Source organism: Eucalyptus grandis, chromosome 2, assembly GCF_016545825.1.
Source record: "Eucalyptus grandis isolate ANBG69807.140 chromosome 2, ASM1654582v1, whole genome shotgun sequence".
Taxonomy (NCBI): domain Eukaryota; kingdom Viridiplantae; phylum Streptophyta; class Magnoliopsida; order Myrtales; family Myrtaceae; genus Eucalyptus; species Eucalyptus grandis.
In genome coordinates, this window is record NC_052613.1 from 57,723,575 (window position 1) to 57,738,862 (window position 15,288).

Genomic DNA, 15,288 nt, shown 5'->3' on the forward strand with positions numbered 1-15,288 from the left:
TATTTTCCGTAATTATTTAATTATTTATTTATTTTCCAAAAATTAGGTTGGGACAATCGACAACCGAAATTTTGTGTTGATTCCAATGCTGCTTTCTGTTTATATATTCGAGTATCGGATTGTGAAATTTGAGTGAAATTGGTGAATATGGGAATTTATCCCAAAATTGGGAAAATGTCGATACTTGAAGGGAAAGCAACTGTATGAGGTTGTGAGTTGGATTAAAGATTGCTGGTGGGGCCGTGATGCCATCAAGTTGAGAAAATTGCCGGTGGGGCCGTGATGCCACCAAGTTGAGAAAATTGGGGTGGGGCCGTGATGCCACCAAGTCTAGAAAATTTGCCGTGTGAGGTGTGATTCCACTAAGTCTAAATTTGCCGAGTGGGACCGTGATTCCACTAAAAATAAATTATGCCTATAGGGCCGTGATTTAGAGTCAATAATGAAGAGTCGGGATGACCATGTGATGGTTTTGATGACATATAATCGACTGAGTCGATTGATCATTAAGTTGATCCGATTGGTTGGATGTTATGATTGTCAGTATTTATTATTTGAACTGACTTGCAGAAAGGAAACTGAGACCAAGGTAAGCTCTCTGACCCATGATGTGCTTAGGCAGCCCTCATGGCGTATTTTCTTACTAATCGGGTCTTAGGGGGTAGAACTCGCTGAGACGTGGTCTCATTGGTTATTGAATAACCATTTCAGGACCCTGAGGGGGAGCCAAGGAGGAGGAACCTAAGAAGGAGAGCACTGATGTGAAACCTGAGGAGGAGAAAGATTTTTGAAGTAGAAGATGATCCAGAGAGGGATCTTAAGTACAACCCGAATGTGGATTGAGATCCCATCCCTTTTGTGAACCCTGTCGTAGTGTAGATAGGTGTGAGACAAGTATGCTGTGAATAGTATTGTAAATGTACTATGAGTTGTGCTGTTAATAAAAGTGTGGTTGTGAATTTTTATATGAAAAATATGGTCAGCTTTTCTATCCTATTGTTTTATTGTTTGGGGATTTATAACTGCTTCCACATGCGTAATAAAAAGAAAGGGTTGACGATACTTAATCCTGGGATATCGTACGTTAAAATCAACCTGTAGAAGGATGGGCGCATCCCCAAGGATTGGGGCGTGACAAATTAAGCACTCTAGAAATAGTAAATCACCAACTAATTCATCAAGCAAGTTGCTTTGGGCTAACTTTTTCTGTTCAAAGGACCACAATTCTCCTATCAAGTGATTCATGATCATCACCAACTACTTCAGCACCCTTCGCCAAATCATTGTTGCCCATTTTGCTATAAATTTTTAGCATTATAGCCGCCACGTAAAAGCCCTTACCAAGAGAAAAAAAAAGCCAACAAAACATTTGTAAGTTTTAAATTTTTTAGGAAGATATGCATGCCCTCTAAGTTGGTCATGTGAAGAAATATCACTTCTTATCTTATGTTTTGGATGGCCACAAGAAAAGGTCCTCTCTTTCAAAAGACGACCAGAAGTCTTGCTATGGAGAAAAAGGAGAACAATTGATTTGTCTAACTCAAGGACACAATGTGCATCAAAACGTGGCCTTTTCGGTCTAACTCAAATTGCTTGTCGGGATAGTATACTCATAAGGGACTTTTCATCAGGAAGACCAAGACTATACCAGACAAAATATACTTTTTGTCTAGAAAATGAAGCAGAAGTGAAAGAGAACAATTGAAAATAGAAAAACTTTGTAGGATGCAAATTGGCTTTATTGCTTCACTTTTCATGTGCCTCCTCTTTCATCCCTATGTGAATGCCTTTATTTTTCCATTACTAGTAGAATTTCCCCACACGTTATATGCCATGCTTAAAATTGACTGTTACTATAATTTTTGCACAACTCTTTTTTTTTTTCATGCTTAATCGAACTATGATTTTTCATTCAGTAATATCTCTTGTACTTGTGTATTAGAATTATGTCTAAATTTTCATGTATCTTTTCAAATTTATGTTCAATAAAAGCAAAAAAAAAAAAAAAAAAAAGCAAAGAAAAATATGTATAGAAAAACAACAGGAACTTAAGAAAGGGAAACAAGAAGAAGCAAGAATGATGTTATTCTTAAAGTGTTTAAGAGTTAAGAATAATGATATCGTAAGTACTTGAGCTCTTGTTCAATTTACAATTGAGTACATGAACTTCTTTTTTCTTAAAAAAATTCAATCAAGAACCTCATTTGAGGCATTGGTAATGTAATTTTGCTTATATGACTTGCTTACTCAGTAAAAGTTAAAACATAATAGTTGACATGGCTCCTTACCCTATAGATTGAGTGATGAGGACTGTAGGGGTGAGCATGGTCTGTGTTGGTCCGGGCCACCCTCTAACCCTAGGACCAACCCATACAGTGTCGGTCCTCAATTTTTAGGACTGAGGACCGACCCTATTGAGCCTAGGACTAAGGACTGAATCAACCCAATGGGTCCGGTCTGGTTCCAGAGTCAACCCGGGACCGATAGATAATTTTTTTGTCTTATTTTTTATACTTCTTAAAAAAGCAAACCTACAAATTCAAATTACACATCCATCGACAATGCGGTATTGTGCAACTAAACTATAAATATTAATACATATTTAGCAAATTTAAGATGACACAATAATAGAAATTTTGTACCTGCTAACTGCTCATCGAGATATGGGACAAGATGGAAAGTTTTTGTAATCATCTATCTTTAATATTCATAACACCATATGCAAAAACGTTTTCCTGCATTTGATCATGTAGTCCACTCAACCAAAAAATTGAGCTTCACACCACTTGACTAGCAAATCACCACAACAACTGCAGTACTATTCTACTATTCAAAAACTTCTACCATTTGACATAAATTGAAAAGCAAAGTGCCGTTGAAATTCAATAGTAGAATACAATTAAACCATAAAAAGTTCAAAATACTTAATATAAACCATGAATATATAACTTCACATCTTGTTAATTCACTTGAACTTCTAAACACCTGAAAACAAAACAAACGACACATAATTAATACTCAACGGAAGTTTTAAATTGAAATTACTATTAGTGCTATTGATAGAACATCTCAATATAATATAATATAATATAATATAATATAATATAACAGACATTTTACTTAAGTTTGAATATATAAAAGAATTATAAATAATATAATATAATATATAGGGTTGGTTCAGGGTTGGACCGACCCAAAACTCTTATGACCGAGTGTTGGTCCTGGAATTTCAGGACCAAGGACCGACCTAGTCCCCTTAGGAACCGGACTAGGACCAGCAGGGTTGGGCCGGTCCAGAGTCGGTCTAGGGTCGACCCTAGATTGTTGCTCACCCCTAATGAGGAGAGAGAAAGTGAGTTGACTTAGACAATATTAGCATCTAATATATCTGGTCGACATGGTATTATATCAAAGTTCAAAAATGAATTATTCATTATACAATAGATTTTTGGATTTTTGGATAATTTTTTGTAAAGTCATATAAATATGTCAAAAATATTGAAGTAGTAATGATTCTCTCTTGGGACAAGGCTATAGGGCTCTATCATCCATTTAATTTTGGGTGCTTTTCACGCGCACATCAGTGGTAAGGGGAATCAAAATAAGAAAATCTTCGTTCACAAGTGCTTGTTTGGTAATACTCAAAGAATTTCTCCCAAGGCTTCATGGATACCATGTGCTTTTTTGTCTGGAAAATGAAGCAAAAGAGAAAAAGAGGTAATGGGAAAGAAACTTCAATAAACTTCAGGAAGACCAAGACTTTATTGGACACAAATTGAAATTTTTTGCTTTGCTTTTCACATTCCTCCTCTTGCATCCCCATGAGAACGTCTCTTTTTTTTCTATTACTAGTAAAAATTCAATGCTTTTTGTCAAGATTAATCTCTATTACCTTTTCTTTTTCAAATTTGTCTCAATTTGAGGCGTCCATTAAAAAATTGCTACGTTGTAATGATTTTATGTACACAATTCGCTTACCTTGTTGATTGGGTGATGTGGAGAGAGAGAGATTGTGTTGGCTTAGACAATCTTAGCATTCAATGTCTCTACTGATATGGCAACATCTCAAGATGCTATATTAGACACCAGTATGGACATTTAACAACTATTCAACGGCATTAACGTCCTGTCAACATTTTCCGTCCACAAAATTAACGAAGGCCTCGTGTTGACCCACATGGAAAATTAAGATGATTGATTGAAAAAACTTTAGGTACCTGATTGCAAAAGGGGTAATAATTCAAGTACTTGCGATGTCATTGTCCCAAAGAGTTTTTTATACAATCATTGGTCTAGACTCAAATCTCAAACATACTTTTGTTTACGCGATATTTGTTCTACAACTCATCCTCTCTATTCATTGCTTGGTCTCTGTTTAATAATTTTCTTTCGTAAGATTATTCATTCATTCGTATGAAAGAGAATAGGAGATAGTTTTGTTAATTTCACATGCCAAATAATTTCAGTGGCTAAATGTCAAGCACATTGGAAGACTACAAAGTTTCTCAATGTTGATTTCCCTCAGAATTTCTTCTAGTCATTTGATCATAAAAACTCAAGCTTTACACTCGAAATTTTTTAGTGACTTATCAAACTTTTGATTGAAAATAAACTTTTTCTTAGGACTTGATTTTTGTTGGGTTGGACATCATATTGATAATACTATCATCAGATGTAACCGTACAGGCACACATAATTTAAAACCTTACTATGATTTCTTTACCAATCACAACTAATTTGCCTAAACAATATTTTTTGTAAATAATTTGTTCCAATTCTTTGAGAGACCAATTGACATCATCTGGAACGGCTGGTTTGACCCGCAAGAGACAAAATTGATTCCATAAGGATCATATCTGAAGCCAATGTAAACAGTTAGCGGCTACCTAATATTGTTGGTGTCATATAGACAGTTTTTCATTTACGATTTCAACAGAGGTCTCACATCGATTTACATTAATAAATGACGAGGTAATTGGTTGAATGGAAAAAAAAATTACATACTTGATTGCCAGCACGTAGGTAAGAGATTTCATGGAGCTCATTATCTAGTTTTATTTCAGTCAATTTGAATAATTCTGGAAGCCAGGGATATAGAATGAAATTGATGGGGTTCCTTCTATGTAGTTTTTGCTTCAACCTCTTGCATATAAAATCGAATAAGCGCCTCCTCTTGAATGTCCTTTTCTTTTCCTTATTCAGCCAGATCCCAAATGCTTGAGATAAGGCACAATCAAATTGTATGTTTTTTTTATAAGCCAAAAAGTATTCTCTGATTTTCTTTGTCATGTATTACTGCTAGGCGATTATAAATGATAGTTGTAAAGTTATATACACATGTCAAAAGTAACGAAGTGCTAATGATGCCTTCTTGGGACCAAATTAGATTAGTGCATTTGACGATTTATTTTGTTGTTGGTAATTATATTTGGTTCAAGTATGCCAAGTTCTAAGGTTGAGTAATATTTGGAAACAATCAACCACCGAAACAGTTCATTTTATTCTAATTTCTAATCTTTGTTTACGTGTAATCTGAAAATATGTGTGCAATGTTAGCACGTGTATGAACATTCGTAATCTAATATAATTTCATATTTTATAGCTAATTGACCTTATTAAGTGGGTTCATATCTAAATGGATTTTAGATTAAATCATGTGTTTTCTAAATTGATGACTTTTAGGAAAGAGAAAGTAAATAATTGATAGAGCCCGTCAAGCAGGATTGACCAACTTTATATATATAGACACATCCGCACACACACTTTCGTAGAGTACCCATCCTACATCGGCTTATAATCAGTGTGTACATATTTTTTAAATTGAATCTTTCAATTTAGGAACTCATGAGCAACGGTTGAAATTGTCCACAACTTATTGAATTTTTTTCTATCTTTTTGCTTAGTTCTATCTTATTTAAAGCGGAAGCAAGACAGGAAGACCAAGATATTCACCTACCAAAAACATTAAACAAAGATCAAGACCAAGCCTCTTTTTTTTGTTGGGCATCCATACAATCTCAATAAACTTATAATTTCAGTGTCTTCATTTAATGTGTTATTGGTGAATATGTGATCAATGTAGGCTTTTACGTGGCAATTACAGTGCTAAAGATTTGCAAAAAGACAGGCATCAATGATTTACTGAAGGGTGCTAAGGTAGTAGTTGATAATCAAACCGCTTGATAGGAGAATTGTGGTCCTTTGCATGATTTTCATGTTCATAAGTGTGATGCCTAGAGTATACCTAGTACATTGTGCATGTTAGTTGGTGATGCCTGACCCTTTTTCTTGTCTAGCAATGAATAAAGCTAATCATAATTAATATGATTGACAAACAAGCATCTTTGTACAACTTGCACAGACAAAACAAATGTTGATAATGCACCTAACAATTGCATCTTACTTTCTATTATACAACTGTAAGTCATCAAAGACAACTAACTTTGACTGTTTGATAAGGAGAACAGAAACACGTGCTTTTGGCTAAATAAGAAAAAGAGTTGAATACACCAATGAATCCATGAAGCAAGTTTTCTAATTTTACTCTGGAAATAGTAAATGATTCACAAATCACCAACTAATCCATCAAGCAAATTGCTTTGGCTAACTTTTTATGTTCAAAGGACCAATATTCTCCTATCAAGTGATTCACAATTATCAACAATTACTTTAGTATCCTTCAGCAGGTCATTACCACCCGTGTTGCTGCAATTATTAGCACTATAACTACCATGAAAAAGCCCATACTTAAAAAAAAAAAAAAACCAACAAAACATTTGTAAATTATAATTTTTTTATGAAGATGTGCATGCCCTCTAAGTTGGTCATGTGATCACCTCTTATTCTATGTTTTGGATGGCCACAAGAAAAGGTCCTCTCTTTCATACGACAACCAAAAGTCTTGCTATGGAGAAAAATGAGAACAATTTATTTGTCTAACTCAAGGACACAAATAAAATTTAGAACATATTAATGCACCAAATAAAATTAAACGCTTCTCTTTTCTATTATTAAATTGCAAAAGGTGACACTTAACATTGACAGCATTAGCCCCACCTCAACAGCATTTGCAAGTGATCCTTCCAAGAGATTTTGCCAATACAGATCACAGTGGTATCTGCAAAGCAACCACAGTGAACGAGCTTAAGGGCAGAAGAAAAAAGAAGTTGGGAAGAGAACATACAACAAACGCTGAAAAGCATAGTGCATTTTGATTCACAATTTGTTTGGCAGGTCACGCAAGTGCAAAAATAAGCACAGGTTTTGGGCTGCAAGAAGAGTTCAAGATATGTCATCAATATAGCAAGATGCAGTTTTGTGAACATTTCGTTCTGGACGTCAATCTTTCAGCTTCACCGGCTGGTTTTCGAAAATTAATGTGAAAAATCTGGACGAGGAAAATCAGTTTGTATCAAGCATCGAATTGAGGAACTAGCTTCACCTCATTCCGGTGGGTGCTCATAACTCCGCAAACCTCCAGAGCTGGTGAAGCAGCATCCTTAGTTGGAAAAGAAGGCAACGTTAAAACTGAACAATTTGGCACTCAAAAACCATTGGAAGAGCAACATTGTAGGTGAAAATGCACAAATCAAAACATGCACACAGATAAAGAACACCATTTTAACCATAAATTATAAATTTAGGTTCGGAACCAATTTTTCCAATATGATGTTACCCAACAACATAACATTCTCTCTCGAACTCGCTAATATCAGCAGAGCTCATCCATCCTTGCTTTTCGCATTGCAATGCATGGACCGAACTCTAGTGGAGCTGCATCAACAATCCGAAAAAATAATTACCTTAAGGGAATGGCGCAAAAGATTTTCCAAGGCCCATCTTCACGACTTCTGCATCATCTGAGAGAACAAGACTGCCTCCAGAATCAATTCTCCAGAAGAAAGGAACACAAACAATCAACATCCTGCATGATTCAGAGAACAGAAAGGATCAGATATAGATTGCAGGTGGAGGCAGAGATTATCCCAGAATGAAACCAATGAACATTATCATTACTCACGGTGGTCTGAAAAGTGGTTTGAGAAGAGCTGTCGAAGAGCACAAAACCGAACTTCCTGCTGATGTCTCTCACAACTTGATCGGCAGGTAAGGCCTCCGATCCCTCAGAGTTTTATAAGCGTCTATAACGATGATGACCTCATTAGCGGTTTTGTTCCATCCATATTGCTGCTTAAGAAGAACTGCAATCTCTATGTGTGTCCTCGGAACAAGCAGGAGATATCATCGACAACCGCAAACAATCTGCCACAGAGGGTAAGACATGTCAAATCTTGATGTGGGATAAGCTAATCGAGAAGAGAAGACAGCAGTGCAATCCCCGTCAATTAACAATCCAATAAATTTCATTTTCTGGCTTTCAAGAGTGAGCCAGGGGCTCGAGTTCCAATATCAGTTTGTATTACGCATCAATTTGAGGGAGCAGAATCAAAATTTATGCCTTGAAAAACAAAAAGTTACCCGAACCCAAGAAAACTTACTGTACATCAAAGAATAAATCCCGGCAGTTAACAAATGAAAGCGAAATATGAAAGAAGTTAGAAGCATTACCTGAGGAACAAAAAGAAGTCAACGGAGACAAATCTATAATCATGGCTCGGGCACGATTGATTTTACTTCATTGGATCCGAATGATATCAATGCTGATGAAAGGGATCTGTTGAAGGGGGAGAGAGAGGGCCATTCTCTGGCAAATACCCCGACTTTGCATCCATATATGAACAAAAATTGTTGGAATTGGGGCCATAACTGAAACAGGGGAGATGGTTGCCTGCAGAGGAGGCTGAATTACTTGCCGTTGGAAAGAGCATTGCAGTGGCTAAAGAGAAAAGTCGGCCCAAGGCAGTAGTGGACATGGATGTAGCTGTGGCATACAAGAATATCATCATCATCAACTTTCGCAAGCCAGTGCAATCGGAGACTAAACGAAGCTCTTGCTGGATATTCAAGCAGCTAATTATCAATTTTTCAGCTCTGAATTTCAGTCGTACTTCAACACGAGAAGCAAACGGCTGTGCGCATTGGAAGAAATTACTTCGTATTAAGCGTCGAACTGAAGAACAGAGACACAAAATCGATGCATTCAAGACGAAAGGACTCACCTGAACCCGTAGAAATCTGACCGTAGATGGAAGGGATTGAATCGCGGCAGTTAGCAAAGGACAACGAAAGTGGATCGATTTCACTTCATCGGATCTGAGAACCAACTCAATGCGGATGTCGGGGATTTGTTGAATTTCCGGAAATTCATGCGGAGCTTCTTCGTGGAAAGTATTGATTTGTATTGAGCATCGAGTTGAGGAAACATAATGGAAACTGATGCCTTCAAGAACATAAATTTACCCGAGCCCTAGAAATATGATAGATGAATCAATTTATTGGATCTAATGGCCCTCAATGTAGATCCTAGGGATCTCTTGGATGAGGGGCCAATAGTCGCCGGTGTGTTTTGAGCATCGATCTTTCAGATTCTCGCATCTTTCTATATACAATAGTTGGAGGGAGGGAGGGAGGCCATCCTCTGGCAAGTCCCTCAACTTCGGACAACCGACAATCAATAACGCTTGGAGAGAGGAGAGATGGCAAAGACCGCTTGATAGTCTTTCCACGTTCCTCATATGATCAATCCGAAGAGAGGTAAGAGAGGAAGGAAAGTGAAGACTCCAGGAATCCTCATCGTCTTCCTCCGAAGGAAAGCACTCCTTGTCTCCCTCCTCCCCTCCCATGCTGCTTCCGTCCATTTCCAGTGTCTCGAGGGAAGTGAGCATGGGCAAGCCCCATTTTCTCACTGGCTGCTTCATTTTCTTGCACCCCAAAATATAAAACGACCGCAAATTTGGAGGCAAGCCTCCTTCAGGGAAGCATTCGATATTTTCACAACACTCAATGTGTAGCTTCTTAAGGGACGTAAGACAATGCCACTCTAGTGACTTTATCTTCGGACAAGAGTCAAGTCCAAGGCGCAATAGGGTGATTGGAAGGGGAGGGAAGTCCTCCGTCTCCAATGCTGGACACCTCATTATTTTCAAATCAGTGAGATTGTTACAACTATCAATGTTACAGCTGGCAATAGACTTTATCTTCGGACACCTAGAAACTGAAAGTCTCAACAAGGTGAGGGGAAGGGGAGGCAAGTCCTCCATCTCCAGTGCTAGACAATTATCTATATTCAAATGAGTAAGATGGACGAGCGTGCGAAGGCACTGTGGTAGGCTTCTCAAATTCATACAATCACCAATATATAGAGATTCTAGCGAGTCTACTGCGGTGATCTCTGCTAGAGACTCTACTCCCTTACAATTCACAATATGAAGTGTCTTAAGAGTAGCATGTCTATTCTTAGGAAACGGAAAAGATATCCAAGAATCACAACCGCAAATCCGTAGATATTTAAGCTGCGACATTGTGTTATTGCTGCTTGGGTCATTTGGAAGAATGGTTAGTCCCATGATTTTTGGACAACCCAGAAAGCTCAAATGGCTAAGTGTGTGTAGCTTGCTTGGAAGCCTTTCTAAGCTTGTGCAATACCTCAAGTCCATCCTTTCAAGGTTGCATGGCAGCTCAATCTCTCCTTCTGCCTCCATAAAAGATGTGAATCGAGGACAATCTTCAATGACCACTCTCTGGAGGCAAGTAAGATTTCGCCTTCCATCTCCATCTTGCCATAGGTATGTTAGCTTGTCACAACTACTTATATGAAGCTCCTTTAGCTTGACCAAGTGGCTGATAAATCCATTATCAAAGCAAACAAGCTCGGCAAGATTCTCAATTTTGAGAATGGTTAAAGAAGTTAGGTGGTCCAACCTCTTTAAGATCTCCTTGTTACATTCCTTAATGTGTAACTCACAGAGAGATGGAAGACAAACCACATTGGTTGAGTCATTCAAATGCGAGCATGAACAAATTTCTAGCTTTATGAGATTATCTAATTGACTAGGTAATTCCCCTGTCAACTCTCGGCATCTTTGAACAACAAGATGCTGAAGACGGGAGAATGGCACTTTTTCTTCTCGGTCTCCAGCATAATAAGACCAATCTTTCCATGCCGACAACCCTTCAAACTTCAAAATCGTTAAGGATGGAAAAGGGCTTTTAGTTCGGTAAAATTCAGAGCCTATCATGCATACAACACTTAGACCTTCAAGAGATAATTCTTTGAGTGAAGGGAGCTGTCCAAGTGACGGCAATGATGCAACATTCAGACAACCATGCAAGCACAAAGACACTATGTTAGAATAGGATGGATCACCAAACCATGATGGGAATATTCCACCACCATAATATGAAATAGTGAGATTTTCAAGATTAGTGTGAGGTCGCAGAGAGTCAAGAACCCGTGCTTCGCGTTTTGTATTCCGGAAATTTCCAAAACCTTCATTCCAATGCAAGAATAAGTTGCTAAGGTCTTGCTTTCTAGACAAATTAGCATTAGTTGCATCTCTAAATTCATCCACCTTCTGCAATTCAGATATGAGTAACTCTCCTTGAAGATGTGGCAAGTTCTTTAACTCATTTAATTGTGACCCTCTCTTTTGTCCTACCACAAACTTGGACAAGATAATAAGATTCCTCAGATTACCGATATTCAATGGCATCTCTTTCAAATCCGTTGTATCCCTAATGTCAAGAAAAGCGTAAGTTGACCAAATTTGCTATATCCGGAGGCAACATAGAAAGGTACCCACAACCTCTTAAGATCAAAACTTGTAATTTCCACAAGGCGCCAATTGACTCAGGTAACCTTTTGATTTCGGTGTACGAGAGATTGAGATGTCGAAGATATTTTAAATCACAGACACAATTCGGTACCTTTGTGATGTCACAATGAGATAATGATAGCACCCGCAAGTACTTCAAGTTTGTTAGCAAGTTGTGCAGCACCTTTTCGGAAATGAAAATTCTTCGACTAAATTGAACATTCAACATAATTAAACTTCTTAGTACCTTCATTTGAGCATATGCTCTTAAGCTTTTTGATGTAACAAAGTGTGAGACAAATGATGCATAACGAGCTTTCACTTTAGTACTCACTACTTGAGAGTCCCCAGAGGTAAAGCATGTCGTATTTGCAATTGATTTTGCTAGATCATTCAAAAGATCATGGATCAAAAACTTTGATGTGTTAACATTGGATTGCTGAAAAAATGATCTAGATACTAACTCATCAAAGCAATCACGTCCTAATCTCAAGATACGCTCTTTTTCTTTTTCTTCACCTAAAAAGCCCTATGCTATCCACAAGAGTGCCAGCTTGTCCCTCTCAAATTCTTAGTCCTTTGGAAATATAGCGCAATACGCAAAACATCTCTTCAAACAAGAAGGAAGATGCAAATAGCTTAATTTCAAAGCTGGAAGAACCTCACCATCTTTTCCTATCGCTTTATCCCATGTTTTGTTATTTAAGATAGCTTCCCATTCTTTGGGATTCTCTCTATTATGTAGGAGACCACCCAACATCTTTGCTGCCAAAGGTAAACCCTTACATTTTTCAACTATTCTCTTGCCTGCTCTTTCCAAATTTGGGTGCCCCTCAAAATTTCTTGCTCTTAGAGCATGATAGGTTAACATGCTGGTACAATTATCTTCAGACAACACATTCAAAGAATATGACGAAACTCTTTTTATGCAAACAATAGAATTGTTACGTGTTGTGATGATGATCTTGCTTCCTTGGCCCCGCTTCAAATGGCTTTAGGAGGGAAGTCCATTCTTCGTACTTCACATTCCAAACATCATCTAAGACCACAAGAAACTTCTTTCTAGATAGATTGTCCTTCAACTTTGTTTGAAGCCTATCAAGATCTTTGTCCTCGCAAGGCTCTTTGGTGATCGACCCCAAAATAGTCTTTGTTATGTCAAGAACATCAAAAACATCTGAAACACAGACCCATGCTCTCCTCTCGAAACAATTACTCACTTTGTCATTGTTATACAACCGTTGAGCCAAGGCCGTCTTTCCAACACCGCCCATCCCAATTATGGAGACTATGCTTAGTGTGCTATCAACATTTTCGGCTTCACCTATCAGTAATTTGAGTATATCCACTTCTTCCTTCTCCCTACCGAAAAACTGAGGCTCTGGTAGAGAAGTGCTGGGGAGCCTTTTGTTGGTGTAGTGAGATCCGTCCACAACATTCTCTCTCAAGCTTAAGGGAGCCTTCTTGTTGACTATATCTTCAAACCTGCCTTTGATCTCTTGTAACTTGGTTTCAAACGTGGGTGAGTGTAGTTGGCTAAAGGAAAGGAACTTCCTTTTCACCCCACCTTTGTTTGTGCTGGATTCTGCCTCCGACTTGACTTGAGCAGCTTCGATCTCGAACTCATCGAGCAAGTCTTCCGTGTCATAGGCCAAGTCCCTAACATTGTCCAGCCACTGCTTCACTCGATGGTCACCGTCGAGTTGCTTGTCCTCTGCATCATCAAGCACTGCATTGATTGTTTTAGCATCTCCTCACACTTATGGAGCAAGGTACCAATTCCTTCCCGTTGCGCATAGTTTGATACCATAGAAGCCAACTTTTCGAGCAGGAACTGAAAGAAGGAACCCAAAAAGATCTCTCCAATGGCCATGGTGAATCAATCACTATAGTTTGTGGAGAACAACAAGGGTTATGAGGAAGCAAAGTGATAGTGAGCTAATGGAGAGAGAAAACTGTGAAGACCAGGAAGACCAAGACTTTTAAGGATGCACATTAGAGGTTAGAGAAATCAAAGTAAACTATTTTTGTCCACAAATGGTTGTTTTGTAATATTTGGAGAATATCCCCGGTGACTGTATTGAGTATCATGCGCCTTCTTTGTCTAGAAAGTGAAGCAAAAGTGAAAAAGAGCAAATGGGAAAGAAATTTTAATAGATTCCAAGAAGAATAAGACTTTGCAAGGCACAAATTGGCTGTGTTGCTTCACTTTTTCACATCCCTTGTCTTCTGTCCCAATGTGAATATCTCTTTTATCTTTATTAGTAGAACTTCCTCACTTTACATGTCTTGCTTAAAATTGACAATGCAATAATTTTTGTCCAACTCTTTTCTAGTTTATTCATAGAGTGATTTTTCATTCATGAATCTAGAATTATTATGTCAAGACTTTCGTGTATCTTTTCAAATTTACTTTCAATAAAAGAGAAAAAAAAAAGCAAAGAGGAAAATTAAAGTTAAAAAAAGAAAGAAAAAAACTAAAAAAGAAAAACAAATGCAGGGATGGGGCAGGAGAGAACCCCACCATTCCACAGCCTCTGCGGCGTTGTTGCTGTAGAAACCCCCACCAAGTTGACATTTCCAACGTCGCCACCTTATAGGGTGCATTTGGAATTGGCATTTCCAAGCCACTTTAGGCCTCCAAAGCCCTTTGGGCTAAAAATGAGTGTTTGGCAAAATGTTTTGTAAAGATACTTGGCTGAAAGTCTGCCTTGTGAAGGTTGAAAGCCCAAGGTAGGTTGGGGCTACCTTGGGCTTTCAAAGATGCCGAAAATGCTGAGCTGAGGGGAGAAAAAAAATTCTTTCCAAATTATCCTTGTTGATTTTTCGTTTTTCCGATTTGGCCCTCTCATCGTCTTCTTCTTCTTCCACGAGTGGGTACTGTTCATCTTCTTTGCAGATACAACCTTGCTCACACCGACCACTGTGCCGGCAGCCCTCGACTGCGCCAGAACCACCCACGCCGACGACCCGTGAGCCCCTCTGCTCCACTGTCGTTCCAACGGCCTCGCCAGCCATCGTCTCTGTGCCTCCACCAGATTTGAACCCGAGCGGACGGCTGCCCCTTTCGAACCAAAGCCCTTGCAGCAGATCGCGAAGCTCGCTGCGCCAATCTCGCTCGATGACCGCATCACCGCTGACTGCTGCTCGCCTCCACCCAACGCCGTCATCGCTCAATAGCTCGCAACCCAGCACTTGAGGCCTTCACCGCTCAACTGCTGCTGTCCTGATCTCGCTGTTTGAGTGCCCTGACACCCGCAGCCGAGCTCGCCTCGCCCGATGCCATTGCCGCCCAGCAGCCCGCGACCCAAAGACTTGACTCCGCCGTGCCGACCGATGCTTCCACTCGTCATTTGCGGGACCTCCACCTCGCAGCTCGCCTCCGTTGCGCCTTTGCCCACTGTCCTCCACTCGGTCGCCGACCCCTGCGCTCCACTGTGACGCTGGTTTTCCCCCTTTGCTGGAGCCCGACGCCACTGCGCCTTGGCACCACCGCCTGAGAGTAGTCACTGGCGAGGTCCTCCCGCGACCTCAATGCCCTGGATCTAGGTCGCGGCAGGGTCGTCGAAGGTCG

General features: G+C 39.2%; 1 protein-coding gene and 1 pseudogene across 1 annotated transcript; both read right to left on the minus strand.

The window, feature by feature from the left end:
• Positions 1-7,411: 7,411 nt before the first annotated feature.
• Positions 7,412-11,612, minus strand: LOC104432267 (annotated as a pseudogene).
• A 1,046-nt stretch (positions 11,613-12,658) lies between these two features.
• Positions 12,659-14,884, minus strand: LOC104428428 (putative disease resistance RPP13-like protein 1). Its single transcript, XM_039307255.1, has 2 exons — positions 14,596-14,884; positions 12,659-13,443 (listed from the first exon to the last, which is right to left on the minus strand). Exons 1-2 carry the CDS (start codon positions 14,882-14,884, stop codon positions 12,659-12,661), a joined length of 1,074 nt encoding a protein of 357 aa, XP_039163189.1.
• Between the last annotated feature and the right edge of the window lie 404 nt (positions 14,885-15,288).